This window comes from Entelurus aequoreus, linkage group LG20, assembly GCF_033978785.1.
Source record: "Entelurus aequoreus isolate RoL-2023_Sb linkage group LG20, RoL_Eaeq_v1.1, whole genome shotgun sequence".
Lineage (NCBI taxonomy): Eukaryota > Metazoa > Chordata > Actinopteri > Syngnathiformes > Syngnathidae > Entelurus > Entelurus aequoreus.
In genome coordinates, this window is record NC_084750.1 from 147,501 (window position 1) to 170,796 (window position 23,296).

Sequence of the window (23,296 nt, forward strand, 5' to 3'; positions counted from 1 at the left end):
AAGCAAATGCAGCAGCGATTTAGTTATCGTTGACATGTCAGCTAATCTTTACATAGACTGCGATTTTAATCAGCAATAGCTGTTTGGAAACCATTACATTCATCGTGGGATTATAATTAATAATGTTAATACTTGCTTATTCTGCTGGGCAAGAACAACTAGGAGGTTGTGGTGACCAAATCTGCCTACGGAACTAAAAACAGCTAACGCCTCAGACTGCGCACGCGCATTTCGGCTGCCACAATACGGTGCGCGGTAAGTGACAAAATATACTCAAACTTCGCGTATGCGGTTATTCGAAACTATATAGTCCACACATATAATTATGAATAACTCAGTTATGTATAGTATTCAAATAAATGTATTGGTCATTGTATGTCTTTTAGCCTCTGATTATTGTTACTTATATGCCGAGCAGTGCATTGGTTGAATGTAGCGTCACAATCTGTTTAAGACATTCCCTGCCAATGGCGGTTTTACTTTACCAAGGTCACAATGGTAAACAACCCTAGAGCACAATTACCCATGTAAAAATGCTGCGATAACATTTGCGCTGCGTTTAGGTCAGTTGGCACGTAGCCAGTTTGGGGTGGGAATATTCCGAAGGATCAAGTGCAGACCAAGGAAGTCTGGGTATACAGCGTCCATGCTAAGCGACGTGCTTACGTGGCGGCCATTTTGGTAAGGGCCACTTCCTCATTTTATGCAAAGCAATACAATGTGTTGAACATTGAACACGTTGTATTAACACGCTTATGTATCAACCTTTTTACCGTTTACTTTACTGTTAAGAAAAAAAAACATGTGTTACTATTATGACACAACATTCTTAAAAAAAATAATAATAATAATAATAATAATAATAATAATATAGGTTAAATGGCAACACTAAATTGGCCCTAGTGTGTGAATGTGAGTGTGAATGTTGTCTGTCTATCTGTGTTGGCCCTTTGACGAGGTGGCGACATGTCCAGGGTGTACACCGCCTTCCGCCCGAATGCAGCTGAGATAGGCTCCAGCACCCCCCGCAAACCCGAACGGGACAAGCGGTAGAAAATGGATGGATGGATAATAATAATAATTATAATAAATAATAATAATAATAATAAAAATAAATAAAAAATCTAAAGCATCTTACCAATGAAACTTTATTCTTTGTGTCGTTTTAAGCAAAAAAATTACACTACATTCATAAAAAAATAATAATAATAATAATAAGTAACACACTTATGTATCAACCTTTTTGCCGTTTACTTTACAGTTAAGGGGAAAAAACATGTGCTACTACTATGACACAACACTCATTAAAAAAATAAAAAATATAAATAATAATACAAATAAATAAAAAAGCTAAAATATCTTACCAATGAAACGTTATTGGTAAGATGGGGACGGTGTGGCGCGGTTGGAAGAGTGGCTGTGCCAGCAACCTGAGAGTTCCTGGTTCTATCCCCACCTTCTACCAACCTCGTCACGTCCATTGTGTCCTTGAGCAAGACACTTCACCCTTGCTCCTGATGGGTCGTGGTTAGGGTCTTGCATAGCAGCTCCCGCCATCAGTGTGTGAATGGGTGAATGTGGAAATAAAGTCAAAGTGCTTTGAGTACCTTGAAGGTAGAAACGTGCTATACAAGTATTTACCATTTATTCTTTTAGTCGTTTTTACGCAAAATTTGACAATTTTATTCATCTAAATCAGACATCAAAACGTGCCCTTTATGCTAGTCCAAGCTCGCAACGTTTTTCAGCTTCAGCACATACGCACACTTCTACTTCCTATATAACTGTGGTCCCCCAACCACCGGTCCGGGGACCGGTACCGGTCCGTGACGCATTTGCTACCGGGCCGCAGAGAAACATTAAATAATTTATAAATGACTGCATACAAAGGTCCTGAGTAGTCCTGAGTTCAATACCGAGCTTGGGATCTTTCTGTGTGGAGTTTGCATGTTCTCCCCGTGACTGCGTGGGTTCCCTCCGGGTACTCCGGCTTCCTCCCACCTCCAAAAACATGCACCTGGGGATAGGTTGATTGGCAGCACTAAATTGGCCTTAGTGTGTGAATGTGAGTGTGAATGTTGTCTGTCTATCTGTGTTGGCCTTGTGATGAGGTGGCGACTTGTCCAGGGTGTACCCCGCCATCCGCCCGAATGCAGCTGAGACAGGCTCCAGCACCCCCCGCGACCCCAAAAGAGACAGGCGGTAGAAAATGGATGGATGGATGCATTTTCTCCTACTTAACTTTCGCCTGTTCCACCAGACACACCAATAAGCTTGTTTATAGATGTACAATAACACTCCTCATAGGAAGTTGCCATTTGTTATATTTATTATAATTTTAATTAATGCACATATAACATATAAATGTGACAGATTGATGGCTGATTTGCATCTGCATCTCATTGCAAAGAAACAAGCCCAGGGCTCCCACTAATTCAGCGTAATGGTGAGTTGTGTTTTTCATGCACTTATTTTTGCTGTATTTATCTGGCAAAGCCGGTCCCTGAAAACAATGCCTACATTAAACCGGTCCGTGGTGCAAAAAAGTTTGGGGACCACTGCTATATGATACTGTAAATATTTGTTTTGGGAGGAGATCAGAGATTGGCTAAAAGACACATATATGGAGATGCCCCCGTTTACAATAGAAAATATTGAATTTGGTATATTTATAAAATATAGTAATCTAGAAATGCTTGTTTATAGTATTATGTTGCAAGCTAAAAAAAAATGTGTACATAAACGTTGATTTCTGAGAGTAAAATCAACATTTTCACATTGGCGCAAAGATTTCAAATTATTAATTAAATCTCGGAAATTGATAAAAGTAGAACAGCCCTTAAATTATTGTCTTTTTTGGATACATTTAAATTTATATAGATTAGCCCAATGTTTTGTATTTAGTTTTTGTTTTTTCAAATCTGTTTGTATGGTCTTTTACTTTACTTTTTCATTTCATTCATTTCATTTATTTCAGGCAATGACATAAAAAAAGTACAAGGTAGACATCACGTAATAACATAAATTAATATAATGCAAAAGGTAATGTACAGTATGTAAGCATGATGGTCCAGTTTTGCCTGAAAGGAAGTGGGAAGAAGATAATTTATTTAATCCCACCCCCAGTTCTAAATTCAGTGATTAATACATTGAGTTTCACTGTTACTTTGTTTACTTTGTTTAAGGATTATAATACAAATGTTGTATCATGGTGGCATTACCACCGATAACCATAATTATTACACTGTAACAATAATTTGTATCAACAATGTAGGACAAATGAACCAACAATGGTAATAGACAAAATACCAACAATGGTAATAAGACAACATAGCAATAATGGTAAGTAAACATTGAGCACATGTTAACACTTTATTTGACATGTTTTTCTTGTATTAAGATGATTGTTTTACCTGGTGGGTATTTGAACATTTTGATATGTATTGAAAGTGCCTTAATTTGTTTGTACATTATAAATATATATTGTTTGTGTGTACAACTGTTAAAAAAACTAAACAAAAATACAACGTATCTGCTTATTAGTGATAGTATACAAAATGTGGATTCTTACGTTCATACCTTGATTGTCAAATATGTTGTTGGTAATGTAACCTGTGACTATTCAGCCCAAATACATGTTTTTGATAATTAAATAAATAAAAATAAGAATAAAAACTTCTACTTCCAGCATCAAACGCCAGTCTACACATATCTCTGATGCGTGACTGCCATCCAAAGGTAACACTTATTATTACACCCCCTTCCAACAAGTTAACATAACTCACTGATTCCAAAGTACTTTAACATCAATAACAAACTCTAAATGTTTCCAATTGGACAACAAATAGACTGTGTTTACACTACAGGCCAAAGTGGGCCAAATCAGATTTTTTTCACAATCAGATATTTTTCCAGCTGACTGTATTGGAGACTGGCCCTGTGATGAGGTGGCGACTGGTCCAGGGTGTACCCCGCCTTCCACCCGAATGCAGCTGAGATAGGCTCCAGTACCCCCGCGAGCCCAAAAGGGACAAGCGGTAGAAAATGGATGGATGGATGTATTGGAGACAGAATTAGGCCTTTGGGGAGCTTTGTGTGTAGGTGTGTCTTTTATGTCTGGTGTTGTATGACACATAAGTGGTGTGTGCACTAGTGGGTGTGTGCATTAAGGTACTTTAGGTGAGCATATACACCTGTGAGCGAGGATACAGAAGATATGTTTGGGTGCCACACAATTTGTTTACTTTGTGTAGCGACCTCCTTTCTCAGTTTTGGTCGCTGGAGGGATAAGAATGTTTTTTTTTCTCTTGAGTGAAGTTTGACGTGGATTCTATTCATTTACAAAATTAGAAACAAACCGAAGTGACAAACCAGATGTGATATAATAAAGTAAAGTAATAGATCAATTGTGTGGCACCCAAACATATCTTCTCCTCTATCCTCGCTCACAGGTGTATATGCTGTCATTAAGTACCTTAAAGGGGAACTGCCCTTTTTTTTTAAATTTTGCTTTTTGTTTACAGTCATTATGAGGGACATGACGACGGATGTCATTTTTTAATGCATTCTAAAAATATTAAATAAACGTAAATGAAAGTCTGCTTACAGCGGAGCAAATGAGAGCTCCGCTATTCCGCCCATAAAATCCAATAAATAACCGTTCAAAAAGCGCCAACAATGCTCATTCTGTGACTTCAATATTAACCAAGTATTAGTGATACTGTTATTATAAGCGCTAACACAGCTGAACCATTTATAGTGGCGACAATCACTTTCGTGTTGCCCTATGTTTACATCATCGAGTGGTCTGCTATTTCCTTGCTTCCCCGCTCCCTGTAAGTTTATTGCATATCATAAATCATGCATCTCACCTGGACACGAGACGTCTGGGTAGGTAATCCGACAAGTTGGGACACTTTGACAGCCAATTTGAGACCTGGAACTGGCGAAGACAACACGAAAAGCGTTTGTTCCCCCTTGCCCTCCCACTCCATTTTCTTTGCGAGGATTATGAGTCATTCTTCGTCTAAATGGGAATATATGAACATCCCATCAGTCGGCCTAGTAATGACAGCCGAACTTGCACAGTAAGTGATGTTTCATTATGTTTGTTGGCTCCCATGAAGTGTGCAGTGAGCAGAAATCAGTGATGAAGAAAAACAAAAAGCAAATGTTGTGATGCGTTTTTTAAATGAATGTGTTTCTGTAATTAAAATGATCAAAATACGTAAATATCAAATATTGTTATAAATGTACCTGTTACTACATTACATATACAGTATATACTTACATCATGTATATAAAACCTTAATGGAAGTGTTTGCATGTTTTTTTAGGGGCTCTATAGGCAGAATTGAACTGCTCCCATAGGCTCCATTGTAAGGGGACATTTGATCAAATTTGTTTAATATTTACAATGCATTAAAAAAAGTCATGTCTTTCATAATGATTGTGAACGATAGGCAAAATAAAAAAGTGCAGTTCCTTTTTTAACGTGCAGACTCGCCTGTACCCATGTGGACATACAACGCCTGACACTAACCTACCCGCTACAACACAGCAGCACCTAGGACACCAACTTAACTGAGCGCATCCCCCAAACGCCAACACAATTCCCACACAGTGTGAAAATATTTTCATGGGAAATGCAGGTTCACAAAACAACAGCGTACTGGATGTCATGAGGAAACAAAAAGCAATCACATCACTCCTCATACAACAACAATGTCTCTCTCTGCTCTTCCAAAACGTAAAATCCCAACTTTTGATGGCAACCCACTAAAGTATCACACCTCCATCAAAGCTTTTGAAAATGGAGTTGGATGCAACACACACAATAACTGTGACAAATTGTACTATCTGCAAACATATGGACCCCAACAGAGGATACCGTAGCGCAGGAGTGTCAAACTAATTTTAGATCGGGGGCCACATGGAGAAAAATCTACTCCCAATTGGGCAAGCTAAGAGCCTTACTGACTGTGTGTTTGGAAACATACAGGATACATCCACACCCAATACAAGTATTAACAAACCCAGGACACAGCCCAACTCTGAGATACAAGGAACCAGATTCGCCACCACAGTAAACTATCTTGAGCTAAAACCTCACCTTGGAAGCATTGAAACATTGGACATGGATGTTTTGCGAGATCTCGCAAAAGTTTTTTTTCCTATGTCAGTGAACCGTAAGTAAAACAGACACAGCGATGGTGAACCGGAAGTGAAACAGACACAGCGATGGAGGAGCGGGAGCATTCGGGAGCCTACCCATCGTCTGTGCTCTGTTGTGGGACCATAATATGATTTGATGTCTTTATATGTTCGGCCAATACTAAAATAGAAATTAATAAACTTCTCCCACGGATGATGGGTAGGCTCCTCCATCGCTTTGTCTGTTTCACTTCCGGTTCATCATCACTGTGTCTGTTTTACTTCCGGTTCACTGACATAGGAAAAAAAACCTTTTGCGAGATTTGGCAAAACATTTTTTTCCCTCCATGTCCCTTTAGGGGCTCCGTAGAAACAGGAGCTCAAGCAGTAGAAGGCACATGCCCTTTTTGTCAAGAAGACACACACTGGAAGGGTGTGCACAGTTGGAGGGTAATGGTGCATACAGAGAAGATGGACTTCTTATTCTTGCTGAATTTCCCCCAGGGATCAATAAAGTACTTTCTATTCTATTCTATTCTATTAAAGGAGAGTGGCTTCTGTTTTGGCTGTCTGCATAAAGGACACATCAGCAAGGAATGCCAAAAGAAGCTCTCCTGTTCAACATGTGGCCGGAAACATCCAACCAATTTACACAAGAAAACTGTAACTAATACTGATCAGAGTGAAAAAAACATTGAAATGTTGCTGGACAAAACCTTGGTCTCAAGTGGTTTTACAGGGGCTGGACAGCAGGACTGCAAGTTACTAATTGTGCCGGTTCAGATCGAAGCAAAAACCATCAGCAGTATTTTGCACCGAAGACTTAATGCACAGGCTTCATCTCACTGACACACATTTTTTTGAGGACAATGGGCCAAGAAAAGGTCACAAGCAGTTATATTGTTCCAGACCTAGAGGTTGCTGCATTGGAAGGAAAGGCCTAATTGCTTTGCCAAGAACATACAGTCAAAAATCAATGCCAATCAGGGTGATTCGCAGCGTGGATGATGGACCCTTTGCCATAAGGACCATGCTAAATTGGACAGAGGAATAGCCCCCTGACAAGAGAATCATGTATATGCTGTCGACTGTGGGCCAGTAATGGTAAATCGGGTGTCCATTTTAAAGTTGTGGCATGGACAAGCGGCCAGAACTCTCCAGAGAGAACGAGAAGTTTCTGGAGTTAGTCACAACCTCTGCCAAATTGCTAAATGGGCACTATCAGATATGTCTTCTATTAAGAGAGCCTAATGTCACAATGCCAAATAACAGAAGACTTCACCCTTTGAGGGGGAGGCTCCTGAGAGACCTGCCTTTCTACACATCGTATAACAGCTTTATGAATAATCTGTTTGTGAAAAGTTATGCCGAAAAGGTACCCGAGGCCACCACAGTGTGTCCATCCATTTTGTACCGCTTTGTCACTTTCGGGGTGACGGGGGGGTGGAGCCTGTCTCTCAGCTGCATTGCTGCATTCGGGGGGAATGCGGTGTACACCCTGGACTAGTCACCACCTCATCGCAGGGCCAACACAGATAGACAGACAACATTTACACTCACATTCACACACTAGGGCCAATTTAGTGTGTTTTTTATTTTTATTGTTTTTGTTTTTACTTTTGTAGCTGCATGTAGAAATGTCTGGTTGCATCAGCTCTGCTCTTTTAATGTCTTTACTGTCCTTTGTGTTCTTTGATGTTTGATGTTTCCCTCTTACATACATTTATGTGTGCTATGGCTATGAGATTTTTTTCCCCTTGGCCTCAGTCTGGACCCCCTCTCCAGGGACCCAGGCTTAGACAGAATTTTTTTTTTCTCACCCCCCAGCGTTTACCGGTTTCTCACCTTTTTTGTAAGGGGCGCCGGAAGTTGGCGGACCCGTCAGCGATCCTGTTCTGTCTCCCTTTAATGTTTGTCTGATCTTGAATGGGATTGTGCTGAAAATCTTAATTTCCCCTCGGGGATTAATAAAGTATTTCTGATCTGATCTGATGCTTCATAATGAACTAGTGTCATTGTGCATTAAAGGTGGATTTCGCCTGACAAAATGGCTGAGCAACAGACCTAGAGTCCTATCCCCAAAACCAGTAGAGCCAAAAGCATAACAAAACTGGATTTTGAGCAGTTATGTCTGCCGGTTTAGAGGGTGCGTTTTTTGTTTTTTTTTGTGTTTTTCCTCTACATTGTTGCCTTTCACCAATGGTAAAGTAGTCGGACCTCTCCGTTGTTCGTATAAAAGAGTGTTTATTTTTGGAGTAAATCATTTTGGAAATATTACACATGCTTATTATTGTTATTATACTGTCATTCTGAAAATAAAATGTATGTAAAATTATATTGATAGGAATATATTGTAAATTTGGTACCTCAATCGTTTATGTACCTTGTTAAAATGAAGCACTTCATGTCTTTTAGAAACAAAAACTGGCAGGAGTTTTTATGAAAACGAGAGGAAAGTAATATATGAAATATATACTATATACTTGTATTCCTAAAAAATAAATTGTTTGTTTAAGGCCGGGGAATGCCATGTACGCCTGTGGCACAACTGCATATGTGAAGTAAGGTCACTTTTTTAAACGAATGAAATGGGAATACCCCACTTGGCCCATTTTTATTAAGCCTTTTTATAAGTTACTTGCTTTTATGTTGCCCAGCAACCAGATGCCAACTGTATGCAGATGATGTGGTTATATTTACAGCAGCCAAGTCACCTCACAGGATGCCTTGAGGATGTAAACCGACAGCTGCAAAATAATCACCTCATGAGGTCGTTTAACCACCAGGTGGCAGTAACACATTGGCATCTATCCATCCAATGGTTTATAAATTGGTTATCTTTCGCAGGTCATGACCCCTCAGGCTCGTACTTACCAGGAGATAGATCCATTTGGGGCATTTATAGATATAGATTATGTCTGCTTTCACATCACATTATGTATGTTTTTACATCATTATTATTGATTCCTGCATCCTATCCATCCATCCATCCATTTTCTACCGCTTGTCCCTTTCGGGGTCGCGGGGGGGTCGCTGGAGCCTATCTCAGCTACATTCGGGTGGTAGGCGGGGTACACCCTGGACAAGTCGCCACTTCATCGCAGGGCCAACACAGATAGACAGACAACATTTACACTCACATTCACACAAGACGGCCAATTTACTGCAGCCCTTTGAGACATTTGTGATTAAGGGCTATATACATAAACTTTGATTGATATATATATATATATATATATATATAGTCTAATATACATAATAATATAATATAATACAATCATGTATATATATATAATGTGTATAAAATGTATATGAAATGACAAAAATGTAGTATAAAATTAATTTCTTACTATAATACCGGTACTAATATTATTATAAACTAAGACAAAAAAAATATACAATTGGGATTAGCTCAAGTAATAAAGTAAATAAATATTTGCAAAAAAAAATTTAAGAGCATAAATATGACAAAATTGTAATAAAAAGGGAATTCTCCAATACATATTAATTTCATATATATATATATATATATATATATATATATATATATATATATATATATATATATATATATATATATATATATATATATATATATATATATATATATGTAAATATACATGTATGTATAGATACATATAAATACACACATATATATATATATATATATATATATATATATATATATATATATATATATATATATATATATATATATATATGTAAATATACATGTATGTATAGATACATATAAATACACATAAATATATATATATATATATATGTAAATATACATGTATGTATAGATACATATAAATACACATAAATATATATATATATATATATATGTAAATATACATGTATGTATAGATACATATAAATACACATAAATATACATGTGTTTATACATATATACACATACACATATATACATACAGTATATACATGTATATTTACATGTAAGACTGTAAAGAGACAAAAAACATACTATTGGCATTGGTGCAAAATATGTATATGTATATATATATATATATATATATATATATATATATATATATATATATATATATATATATATATATATATATATATATATATATATATATATATATAATTATAATAGATGCTTTACTATTTAAAAACAAATATAGTTGGCCATGTTGCATTTTAAGGCCTCGTGTTTTAAAAAATTAAAGAGTATAAATATGAGAAAATTGTAATAAAAAGGAATGTTTATTTTCATGACTATTTACATTGTAGATTGTCATTGAAGGCATCAAAACTATGACACCTGTGAAGTGAAAACCCTTTCAGGTGACTACCACTTGAAGCTCATCGAGAGAATGCCAAGAGTGTGCGAAACAGTAATCAGAGCAAAGGGTGGCTATTTTGAAGAAACTAGAATATAAACATGTTTTCAGTGATTTAACCTCTTTTTGTTAAGTACATAACTTTACATGCGTTCATTCATAGTTTTGATGCCTCCAGTGGCAATCTACAATGTAAATAGTCATGAAAATAAAGAAAACACATTTAATTAGAAGGTGTGTCCAAACTTTTGGCCTGTACTATATATATATATATATATATATATATATATATATATATATATATATATATATATATATATATATATATATATATATATATATATATATATATATATATATATACATACAAATATATACATATATATTTACGTGTAAGACTGTAAATGGACAAAAAACATACTATTGGCATTGATGCAAAATATGTATATAGATATAAAATATAATAATTATACTAGGTGGATTCCTATTCAAAAACAAACATAATTGGCCATGTTGCATGTTAAGGCCTCGTGTTTGTAGCCAGGTGCTGCTGTAAACCTGACTGCAGCTGTCTTATAGAGTTGTCACGCGACAGTGCAGCGTCCTTAAATCCACTCAGGCTCTGTGTAATAGATTACTGACTGTGTTTATCACTTTTTGCAGTTTCTGAACCTTGAGAATAACCAAAATGGCCGCCTCCTTGTGCCTTTTGGGGGGTGGCCTCTCGAGGATTTTTTTTTAGATATAATAATTGTGGACATGCCTGCCAAATTTCACAGTTCTATGTATGCTAGGTCTACTAATGGTAGACATGTCTGTCAAATCGCATGGTGCTGAGTAAAACAGAGTTTAGGGGCTGAATTTTCTAGGACTTACATTTGCAAATGTGGCCTACAAACAGACCAAATGTTCAAAATGGTTGCTTTCCTGTGTGTTTATGAATGTGGCCCTTTTAGACTTTTTGAAGGTCTACTAATGGTAGCCTGCCAAATTTCACTGTGTTAGGTAAAATGGGCTTCGGAGGCTGAATTTTCAAAAAATTGGATGAACACATTTGCAAACCTAAAAACTTGCAAAATTCATGTATATCCAAACCCTCAGAAATATGGACAAAATGGCCGTCGGCTTGTGCGTTTTGCGGGATGGCTTTTTGAAGCTTTTTTGTAGGTCTACTTGTGGTAGACGTGCCTGCCATATTGCATTGTGCAAAGTGAAACAAGTTTTGAGGTCTGAATATTCAAAGATGTAGCTGCAAAAGTTGCCTACTAACAGACTCCTGTAAATGTCCAAAATGACTGTGTTTTATGTATTTCGGGGTATGGCTCTTTGAGGCTTGTTTGAAGGTCTATTCATGGTATGGCAGCCAAATTTTACAGAACTATGGGCTGAATTTTCAAAAAGATGGATGAACACAACTGCAAATTTAAAAACTTATGAAATGTATGTGTACATCCAAGCCCTCGAGAATGGCTTAAATGGCCCCCTCCTTTTGGGGGCTGGCATCTAGAGGCATTTCTTTAGGTCTACTAATGGTAGACATGGATTCCAAACTTCACAATGCTATGTAAAACAGGCTTCAGTGGCTGGATTTTCAAAAAAGTTGGAAGAACACAACTGCAAACTTAAAAACTTGCAAAATTCATACATATATCCTGACCCTCAGAAATGATTGAAATGGCCACCACCTTGTGCGTTTTGGGGAATGGCTTCTTATGGTTGACATGCCTCCCAAATCGCATGGTGCTAGGTAAAAAAAAACGGGATTTAGGGCAGAATTTTCATTGATTTACATTTGCAAAAGAGGTCTACAAACAGACTCTTGTAAACGTCCAAAATGACTGCGTTTTTGTTTATTTTGGGGTATGGTTCTTTGAGACTTTTTTGAAGGTCTACTTATGGTATGGCTGCCAAATTTTTACAGAACTATGGGCTCCAAGGGCTGAATTTTCAAAAAGATGGATGAACACAACTGCAAATTTAAAAACTTACGAAATGTATATGTATATCCAGACCCTCAGAAATTACCAAAATGGCCACCACCCTCTGCGTTTTGAAGAGGGGCTTCTTATGGTTGACATGCCTCCCAAATCGCATGGTGCTAAAAAACGGGATTAGGGTGGAATTTTCATTCATTTACATTTGCAAAAGAGGTCTACAAATAGACTCTTGTAAACCTCCAAAGTGATTGCTTCCCTGTGCATTTGGGGACATGACTTTTTTAAGACTTTTTTGAAGGTCTACTAATAGTAGACATGCTTGCAAATTTCACAATACTCGGTAAAACGGGCTGAGGGGTGGGAATTTTCCAAAAGCTAGATGAACACAATTGTAAACAGACCTGTGGAAATGGACAACAATTGTTGCAATCCTGTGTCTTTTCGGTGACGGTTTACTGAGACTTTTTTGTCGGTCTACTTATCGTAGACATTAAAGTTAAAGTTAAAGTACCAATGATTGTCACACACATACTAGGTGTGGTGAAATTTGTCCTCTGCATTTGACCCATCCCCTTGTCCACCCACTGGGAGGTGAGGGGAGCAGTGGCCAGCAGCAGTAGTGGCCGCGCCCGGGAATCATTTTTGGTGATTTAACCCCCAATTCCAACCCTTGATGCTGAGTGCCAAGCAGGGAGGTAATGGGTCCCATTTTTATAGTCTTGAGTTTGAGTTTGAGTTTATTTCGAACATACAAGCATACAACATGATACATCACAATTTCCAGTTTCTCTTTTCAACATATTCGAAAAGGAGTAGGAAGAAGCAGAGCTTATTTAATCCTACCCCTTTTCTTTACATAACAGTTGCAAAACTTTTTGTTCACTTCCTGTTCACAATTTTTTCACAATAAACTCCATAAGTAATCACAATAAAAATAAATAAATAAATAATAGTAAGAATTTAATAATAATAATTGGTGAAGTAAGTCATATTTCATATGATGAGATAAGTAAGATTACTTTAAGAATGAATGAATGGATGGATGAAATAAATTGAGAATGAAGTCTTTGGTATGACTCGGCCGGGGTTTGAACTCACAACATACCGACCTCAGGGCGGACACTCTAACAACTATGCACTGAGTAGTGAGTAGGCATGCCTCACAAGTTGCACGGTGCTAGGGTAAAATGAGCTTTGATGGCTGAGTTTTCAAAAAGTTGGACAAACACAGCTGCAAACTTTGATACTTGCAAACGTCATGGTGTACGTATGGACTCCTGGAAATGGGACAACAATGGCCGCCTTCGTGTGCATTTTCTGGGATGGCTTTTTGAGACGTTGTCGTGGGTCTACCATATTTTTCGGACTATAAGTCGCAGTTTTTTTCATAGTTTGGCCGGTGCGACTTATACTCAGGAGCGACTTATGTGTGAAATTATTAACACATTACCGTAAAATATCAAATAATATTATTTCGCTCATTCACGTAAGAGACTAGACGTATAAGATTTCATGGGATTTAGCAATTAGGAGTGACAGATTGTTTGGTAAACGTATAGCATGTTCTATATGTTATAGTTATTTGAATGACTCTTACCATAATATGTTACGTTAACACATACTTGCCAACCTTGAGACCTCCAATATCGGGAGGTGGGGGGTAGGGGGTGGTTGGGGGCGTGGTTATTTACAGCTAGAATTCACCAACTCGAGTATTTCATATATATTCCATATATATATATATATGTATGAAATACTTGACTTTCAGTGAATTCTAGCTATATATATATATATATATATATATATATATATATATATATATATATATATATATATATATATATATATATATATATATATATATATATATATATATATATTTATTTTTTATTTTTTATTTTATTTACATAGAAGAAAAAAAAATAATACTTGAATTTCAGTGTTCCGGTGGCTATCCATTAGATGGCAGTATTGTCCTGTTTAACTTCTCCGTTCATGATGAGTATATCATTTCGGCCACCGTGTTCAATGGAGAAGTCTGTTCTATAAAATTTCAAGGCAACACTCGAACTGTCCTGGATGAACTGAAATTCTTGTTTCCATTCGTTTTGGAACTTGCAAGCGTATTTCTTCATCTTGCTCGTCGACGGCGTCGCCATGTCTGTAATGTCCTTGTTCTTCTGCTTCGTCTCCTTGTTGTGTGCGCAGTTGTGCACTCTACTCTCTAAAAGCCCTGGATGTTATGACGTCATTGGTCAGGCAAGCTGTTTATATTGTGAGAAAGCGGACGTGAGAACAGGCTGTCCCCACTTAGTCTCAGGTCCGCATTGAGCTGGAGGGGGCGTGGCCTCCAGCTCCGGCTGAATACCGGGAGTTTGTCGGGAGAAAATCTCTGCCGGGAGGTTGTCGGGAGAGGCGCTGAATACCGGGATTCTCCCGCTAAAAACGGGAGGGTTGGCAAGTATGCGTTAACATACCAGGCACGTTCTCAGTTGGTTATTTATGCGTCATATAACGTACACTTATTTAGCCTGTTGTTCACTATTCTTTATTTATTTTCAATTGTCTTTCAAATGTCTATTCTTGGTGTTGGGTTTTATCAAATACATTTCCCCAAAAAATGCGACTTATACTCCAGTGCGACTTATATATGTTTTTTTCCTTCTTTATTATGCATTTTCGGCCGGTGTGACTTATACTCCGAAAAATACATACTAATGCTGCACATGCTTGCTAAATTGCATGTTGTAAAGTGAAATAGGCCTCGGGGGCCGGATTTCCAACTGCAACGCACGCTACTGTATCTCTTTAATGGTCCTGGGGAGGCTCAACGTGTCACTCTCAACATGTTCTGGTTGAGAATAAATTCACCTGTTGGCTAATCCAGTCAGGCTTGAGCATTAGCCTGCCTGTCATGACGCACAACAGCTTGCAAAGTAACAGGTCAGCTGTGCTCCAACATCGCTGCAAATAAGCAAATGTGCATTGACTTTAATAATATGAGAACATCAATGCAACTTCCTCCCTGTGTTAAGATTAAAGGACGGCCCGACACGGTCTACAGAGGGGTCCCAAACGCTACGAGGTTAGCTCTGAGCAGTTAGGTAACGGAGGTTCTTGGAACTCTCCCGTGCAGATCAGTGGCCTCTCCACGCCGCACACGGCTTCTTAGCCTGGTCCCTAAAGCCGCTCTCGCCTAATAACTCGTGTGCAGCCATGGGCCAGCTCACTTACAAGGAAGCCTTTTTTTTTTTTGTGGGGCCTCACTTTGCTGGCTTTGTGCATGTTCAGTGGTGGTGGTGTGGAGGGGGTGTGGGGGGGTAGTGCTCTATGGTGGACAGCTGGTCAGATCAATGTTATGCAAAGCTATTAGTCAGAGGCTGCAGCTTCCCAGCACTCAGGGTTCTCTCCCTCAGGGTCAAACACGCTGATGAGCCACCACTTCAGCTGCGAGTGGATTACACAGGTTGCATCTTTACATTATCAAACAATGGCGGCGCGACGTGGAAATGCATGGGCATGCGCTAGAATGCAACGCGAGGCCGTATAGGACGGGGCCTTAATGCATTTCGCAGCTGGAGGATTGATGTCATTTTAATGGAAGCTTTTTTCATAGCGGATTATATGATTAATGCTATAGAAGATTATTGTTTCATGTTTCGTATCACTAATCATTTAAATACACACAGTCGGGGACCTGGGGAATGGCAGCTTGTTGCACGGTATTTCACGAAAATATAACATTTACCATTATTGAGTTTGAGTTTATTTCGAACATGCATGCATACAACATGATACATCACAATTTCCAGTTTCTCTATTCAACATGTTCAAAAAGGAGTAGGAAGAAGCAGAGCTTATTTAATCCTACCCACTTTTCCTTTACATAGCAGCCCCTAGAGGGGGGGCGGTTACCCACATATGCGGTCCTCTCCAAGGTTTCTCATAGTCATTCACATCGACGTCCCACTGGGGTGAGTTTTTCCTTGCCCGTATGTGGGCTCTGTACCGAGGATGTCGTTGTGGCTTGTGCAGCCCTTTGAGACACTTGTGATTTAGGGCTGTATAAATAAACATTGATTGATTGATTGATTGCTAAAACTTTTGTTCACTTCCTGTTCTCAATTTATTCACAATATACTCCATAAGTAATAACAATAAAAACAAATAAATAATAATTGGTGAAGTAAGTTATATTTCATATGGTAAGATGAGTAAGATTATCTAGAAAATGAATGGATGGATGAGATACATTCATAATGTTTATCATGGTTCTTTTTCTTTGTAAACACTTTAAGTTTGAAGAGTTTCTTGAAGTGGATCATATAAGTATATTATTAGATTTCTTTGCTTAATCCATTCCATAATTTAATTCCACATACTGATATACTGAAGGTCTTAAGTGTTGTACGTGCGTACAAATGTTTTAAATTACCTTTTTCTCTAAGATTATATTTCTCAAATTATGGAATGATAATTAATGCAGGGTTACATAGCTAGTTAGGTCCAGAAGTATTTGGTATTCTGCAACATTGATAGTAATTTAGTTTGGCCTATGTTTTCTTTGTAAATATTCCACATGCTTTAAAAAGGAGACCACTATTTTGAATTTTCCCTTAGCTCAAAAAAAGTGTATGGATCACAAGTACAGATAAAAAATATGAGAATCATTTGTTTTACCTTTATATAAAAATATATGAAGAAAACTAGAATACAAAGTAGGACAAGATAAAAACTGTACTACTCTACCTGGTGTGTGTACACCTGAAGTACTCACTCCACAGCAGAACAATCAACCAGAAAAGTGAATCCGAATGCTGCTATATTTCCTTTGATTCCAACTAATTTTGCAGCCCGGTACCTTGCAATTTGTATATAAAATGCCTCCGAAATGAATGAAACATAACTGCCAAAACGGTTATCATCAAAGAGCCGCTGAAAAAGAGTCAAACATCACAACTCTAATTATGATGTTATGAGTGGGGATCTTCCGATCAGGGTTTTATGTTGCCGATTCCGATACAAATCATACATTAGAGAGATTGGCCGGTACCAATACCAGTCACATTTAAAAATGTGAAGGTTTTATTTTATTTTCTGGTAAAAGCCATTTAACACTATCAACACACTATTTAAACTACTTTATTCTTCTCTTTTATTAGGTTAGAGAAAAACAAAGTCAGTATGTGTGCTAGTTCTAGCTATTAGGCTGTTCTAGTTTTTATTTTATTTTACTATTTATTTTACTTGTTGGGGGACTGCTATTTGTGGTTCTAGCATTGTTGTTTTTAAATGCACTGTAGCACTTTGAGGTTGTTTGTTCAATGTAAAATGCTTTTACAAATAAAATCTATTATTATTATTATTATTATTCAGTAGTACACAATCACTGAACAAAAGCAAAAACTCTCTTGTGGTCATTTAAATCTGCCCTCAAAGTCTTCTTGTGTCCAAGGAATTATTAAACATTTACAAAAACAACAGAAACAGATTTTTAAAATACAGATACATATCGACCTAATCATTTTAGTATCGATCATATACTGATATTGACACTACCAATTTATAAATGGATCCGCCATCCGCTTAGGTGTGTGTATTGACTTGATTATGCTGAAAACACTACCAGTTGTTGTTATATAATGCTTCCTCTAACTCTTATTAATCTACTTATTAATGTTCTGTTATTAACTGTTTACTTTCTGCACTTCTTAAACTTTACTTAGCATTTATTTCTTCTGTTGTTTGAAATTAGCTTAGCGTTAGCTTAGCTTTTAGCATGCCTGCTCCTGTAACATGTTTAGTCTTGTCCTCCAGTGATAATATTATTTGATAATGATGCTTAAGATTCTAAGAAATGCAATTTACTTGCCGTAACGGAGGTGATTATTATTAGGGGAGTGGTTGCATGGAGACACATAAGTAGATGCAGACTGGACACTGGCCGAGAGTTAGTGGGCGGCCTAGGGTGGAGTCGGCTCTATTGGTTGCTTCTGCTCCTGTCTCTGGCCATGCTCCCCCACCCCAGCAGACGATGGCGTGGAACACCGCAGAGGCCACCACAGTGTATATGTTTTTTATTTGTTTTTTTTTTTTTGTTGTTGTTGTTTTACTTTTGTGGCTGTATGTAGAAATGTCTGGTTGCATCAGCTGTGCTCTTTTAATGTCTTTAATGTCCTTTGTGTTCTTTGATGTTTGATGTTTCACACATGTGCTATGGCTAAGAGGGGTTTTTTTCCCCTTGGCCTCAGTCTGGACCCCCTCTCCAGGGGCCCAGGCTTAGACGGATTTTTTTTTTGTCATCCCCCAAAGCCACCCCCAGCCCCGAGCGTTTACCTGTTCCTCATCTTTTTTGTAAGGGGCGCCGGAAGTTGGCAGACCCGTCAGTGATCCTGTTCTGTCTCCCTGTAATGTTTGTCTGCTCTTGAATGGGATTGTGCTGAAAATCTTAATTTTCCCTCAGAGATTAATAAAGTATTTCTGATTCTGATTCTGATAGCTGTTAGCCGCTTGTCAGGTGAGGGACTAAAGATAAATGCAGTGTCAGCCAGGGGGGATCGGCGTTTGTGATCGGCATTCAAACTTACCTTGTGACTAAGGTGTAGAGTTTTGACGATAGCATCAAATTTGCAAGCAAATAATTAGAGCCTTTATGTAGAATACTTCCAAGGACATTAAAAAAATGGAAAGTTTAAACCCTTAATCCCTTGCTGTGAAAGATTCCATCATGTATGATGTTGTGGTATACTTTGGATCATGGGCTGATTTTTTTCAAAGAGGTTTTCTTAAAGGCCTACTGAAATGAATTTTTTTTATTTAAACGGGGATAGCAGATCTATTCTATGTGTCATACTTGATCATTTCGCGATATTGCCATATTTTTGCTGAAAGGATTTAGTAGAGAACAACGACGATAAAGATTGCAACTTTTGGTATCTAACAAAAAAAAGCCTTGTCCCTACCGGAAGTAGCGTGACGTAGTCAGTTGAACATTTCCGCAAAGTTCCCTATTGTTTACAGTGATGGCGGCCAGAAGTGAGAGCGATTCGGACCGAGAAAGCGACTATTAATTTGAGCGAGGATGAAAGATTTTTGGATGAGGAAAGTGCAAGTGAAGGACTAGTGGGGAGTGGAAGCGATTCAGATAGAGAAGATGCTGTGAGAGGCGGGTGGGACCTGATATTCAGCTGGGAATGACTACAACAGTAAATAAACACAAGACATATATATACTCTATTAGCCACAACACAACCAGGCTTATATTTAATATGCCACTAATTAATCCCGCATAACAAACACTTAGGTGTTTGTTATGCTAGCTCCTAGCTCCTAGCTCCTAGCTCCCATCCATATAACCCGCAAATACAATTCAAACACCTGTACAACACACACAATCACTCAGCCCAAAGGACCGTTCACCTAACCCAAGGTTCATAAAGCTTATATATTTACCCAAAGTTACGTACGTGACACGCACGTACGGGCAAGCGATCAAATGTTTGGAAGCGCAGCTGCATACTCACGGTACCGCATCTGCGTCTGTGTATCCAAATCAAAGTAATCCTGGTAAGAGTCTGTGTTGTCCCAGTTCTCTACAGGCGTCTGTGTATCGAAGTCAAAGTCCTCCTGGTAAGAGTCTCTGTTGTCCGAGTTTTTCGATCTTGACTGCATCTTTCGTGAATGTAAACAATGAAACACCGGCTGTGTTGTGTTGCTGACTTCCCTCGCAAAATACTCCGCTTCGCACAGACAACTTTCTTCTTTGCTTGCTCAGCTTCTTTCTCCATAATGCAATGAACAAATTGCAACAGATTCACCAACACAGATGTCCAGAATACTGTGGAATTATGAGATGAAAACAGAGCTATTTTGTATTGGCTTCAATGGGGTACCGATACTTCTGTTTCACTGGCTACGTCACGCACATATGTCATCATCCAAAGGCATTTTCAACCGGAAGTTTAGCGGGAAAATTAAAATTGCACTTTATAAGTTAACCCGGCCGTATTGGCATGTGTTGCAATGTTAAGATTTCATCATTGATATATAAACTATCAGACTGCGTGGTCGGTAGTAGTGGGTTTCAGTAGGCCTTTAAAATAAATGTTATGGCAGTTCCCGTCTTGATTGTTGACACAAACCTTGTTTCTCATTCCTGGCTACCACTTAGGTGATTTTTCAAGGTGACGAATTAAAGCGCATTCAAAGTGTCAGTGCGGTCAGAGCTGCTGACTCAGCAGAAGGCAGGAGGGGGAGATGGTTCTAAGTGTGCTCTCTAAGGCCATTAAGAAAATGCTCCTTGAGAAGAACGTCTGAATAAGCCCGGTGGCTTTGTTGGCCGCTAATCACCTTACAGGTTAAAGCGTGTCTCTCAATGTGCCTGCATGAGGACACCTGTCCTGTACTCAGGCCAGTGCCACCAGCAGCGCCCTCATCTTTGTCATGCAATGCTCAAATGTAAACATGTTGACGTAACCTGGGGTTGAACCCTCAGGACTTCAACTTATGTCATTGTTGTCATTAAGACTCACATCAAAGCCACATCACTTTACACTTACCGGATTTTTTTAATTACTATTTTATTTTGAGGATTCTACATTTATGATTTAGACTTTTACCTCCTAAAATGGCAGACTCCCTGTGCTTTAAGCAGTATTGTGCTCCAGCCTTGATAATAATAGTAGTAAATAAAGGAATTCCAACAGACTTTAATAATAACAAGAAATTACATTGCAACAAAGTCTTTGGGCTGCTGTGCTCAGACCCTAATAATAAGAAGAAATGAAGCTACTGTATTCCAACAGGGTCTTTGGACATCTGTGCGTGTGCCCTAAAAATAATAATACGAAATTAAGCTATTCCTGCAGGCTATTTGGACCTACTAGGTCTCTAATAATAGGTAAAATAAAACAATTCCAAGATGGTTCTTGTGCCTGCCCTTGGGTCCCAGTGCTTAGGCTTTAATAACTGCAATAAACTAAGCAATTCTAAAAGTGTTTTTGAACCAGACCTGTCCTTGGACCTCTGTGCTTGGACGCTAATTATATTAATAACAAATAAAAAACACTAATGCAATGAGGGTTCTTGGACCTTGTGCTCAGGCCCTAAGTCTTCATCATAAAAAGTAACAAAGGAATTCCAGGAGTGTTCTTGCACCAGTCCTACTAATAACATTTGAGACCATTCCAACAGGGTCCTTGCACATCTGTGTTTGGGTCGTAATGATATTACAAAATGAACACATTCCAAAAGGGCTCTTGCACCTGTCCTTGTGCCTCTGTGCTTGGTCCCTATTAATAATAATAGTGTACTATTATTATTAGTCCTACAAAGAAACTAAGAAACTAAAATAGGCTTACCGGCGCACCAGCCCTTGGACCTCTGTGCTTGGGCCCTAGTGAAGATAAGAATAATAATAGAAAACACTGCATTGGCAAAACTAAATTGTGTAAATGTGAGTGTGGACGTTGTCTGTCTATCTGTGTTGGTCCTGCAATGAGGTGGCGACTTGTCCAGGGTGGCTCCAGCACCCCCCGCAACCCTGAATGGGACAAGCGGTAGAAAATGGATGTAATTTGGCATTTGGGTGGAAGGCGGGGTACACACTGGACAAGTCGCCACCTCATCACAGGGCCAACACAGATAGACAGACAACATTCACATTCACGCACTAGGGTCAATTTAGTGTTGCCAATCAACCTATCCCCAGGTGCATGTTTTTGGAGGTGAGACGAAGCCGAAGTACCCTGAGGGACACATCACATCTTTCATATAATCGACACTGTTACCGTTTTTCTACTTTTTTTTAATTTTCATAACATGGTCACTACTGCCTAGTTTCTCCTGTTATATTCTTATTTTAACTGTTGTATATTTTTTCTTATTGTTACTTTTTATTTGTATTCTTATTGTTTTATTTTTCTATTTTATTACTATTTATACCTCCATTATTTACTTTATAAATTATATCTCAATTCTGTACACTGCTGCTGGAATTTAAATTTTCCCTGAGGGAACTCTCCTGAAGGAATCAATAAAGTACAATCTATCTATCTACACTATATTGCCAAAAGTATTTGGCCACCTATCCAAATTATGAGAATCAGGTGCCCTAATCACTTGGCCCCCTCGTATAAAATCAAGCACTTAGGCATGGAGACTGTTTCTACAAACATTTGTGAAATAATGGGCCACTCTCAGTGATTTCCAGCGTGGAACTGTCATAGGATGCCACCTGTGCAACAAATCCAGTCGTGAAATTTCCTCGCTTCTAAATATTCCAAAGTCAACTTTATTATAAGAAAAGTGAAGAGTTTGGGAACAACAGCAAGTCAGCCACCAAGTGGTAGGCCACGTAAACTAACAGAGAGGGGTCAGCGGATGCTGAAGCGCATAGTGCAAAGACTTTCTGCACAGTCAGTTGCTACAGAACTCCAAACTTCATGTGACCTTCCAATTAGCCCACGTACAGTACGCAGAAAGCTTAAAGGAATGGGTTTCCATGGCCGAGCAGCTGCATCTAAGCCATACATCACCAAGTCCAATGCAAAGCGTGGGATGCAGTGGTGTAAAGCACGTCGCCACTGGACTCTAGTATAGTGGAGACCCCTTCTCTGGAGTGATGAATCACACTTTTTCATCTGGCAATCTGTTGGACTAGTCTGGGTTTGGAGGTTGCCAGGAGAACGCTACATTTCGGACCGCATTGTGCCGAGTGTGAAATTTGGTGGAGGAGGAATTATGGTGTGGGGTTGTTCTTCAGGAGTTGGGCTTGGCCCCTTAGTTCCAGTGAAAGGAACTTTGAATGCTCCAGGATACCAAAACATTTTGGACAATTCCATGGGATGGCACTTCAAGTTCATGTGTGAGTAAAGGCAGGTGACCAAATACTTTTGG

General features: G+C 38.5%; 1 protein-coding gene across 5 annotated transcripts in view; it reads right to left on the reverse strand.

The window, feature by feature from the left end:
* The window catches only part of LOC133635747 (syntaxin-12-like), a 44,952-nt gene extending 25,915 nt beyond the window's left edge, over positions 1–19,037 (reverse strand). Inside the window, exon 1 of one of the 5 annotated variants that reach the window (XM_062028998.1) lies at positions 18,988–19,037. In XM_062028998.1, the coding sequence (XP_061884982.1) occupies positions 18,988–19,022 (35 nt within the window). In that variant the 5' untranslated portion in view covers positions 19,023–19,037. Of the gene's footprint in view, positions 1–132; positions 248–523; positions 655–17,149; positions 17,297–18,987 lie in introns of those variants that run through there. The other 4 variants (XM_062029001.1, XM_062029002.1, XM_062028999.1 and 1 more) reach the window with 4 other exon arrangements.
* Positions 19,038–23,296: the final 4,259 nt, after the last annotated feature.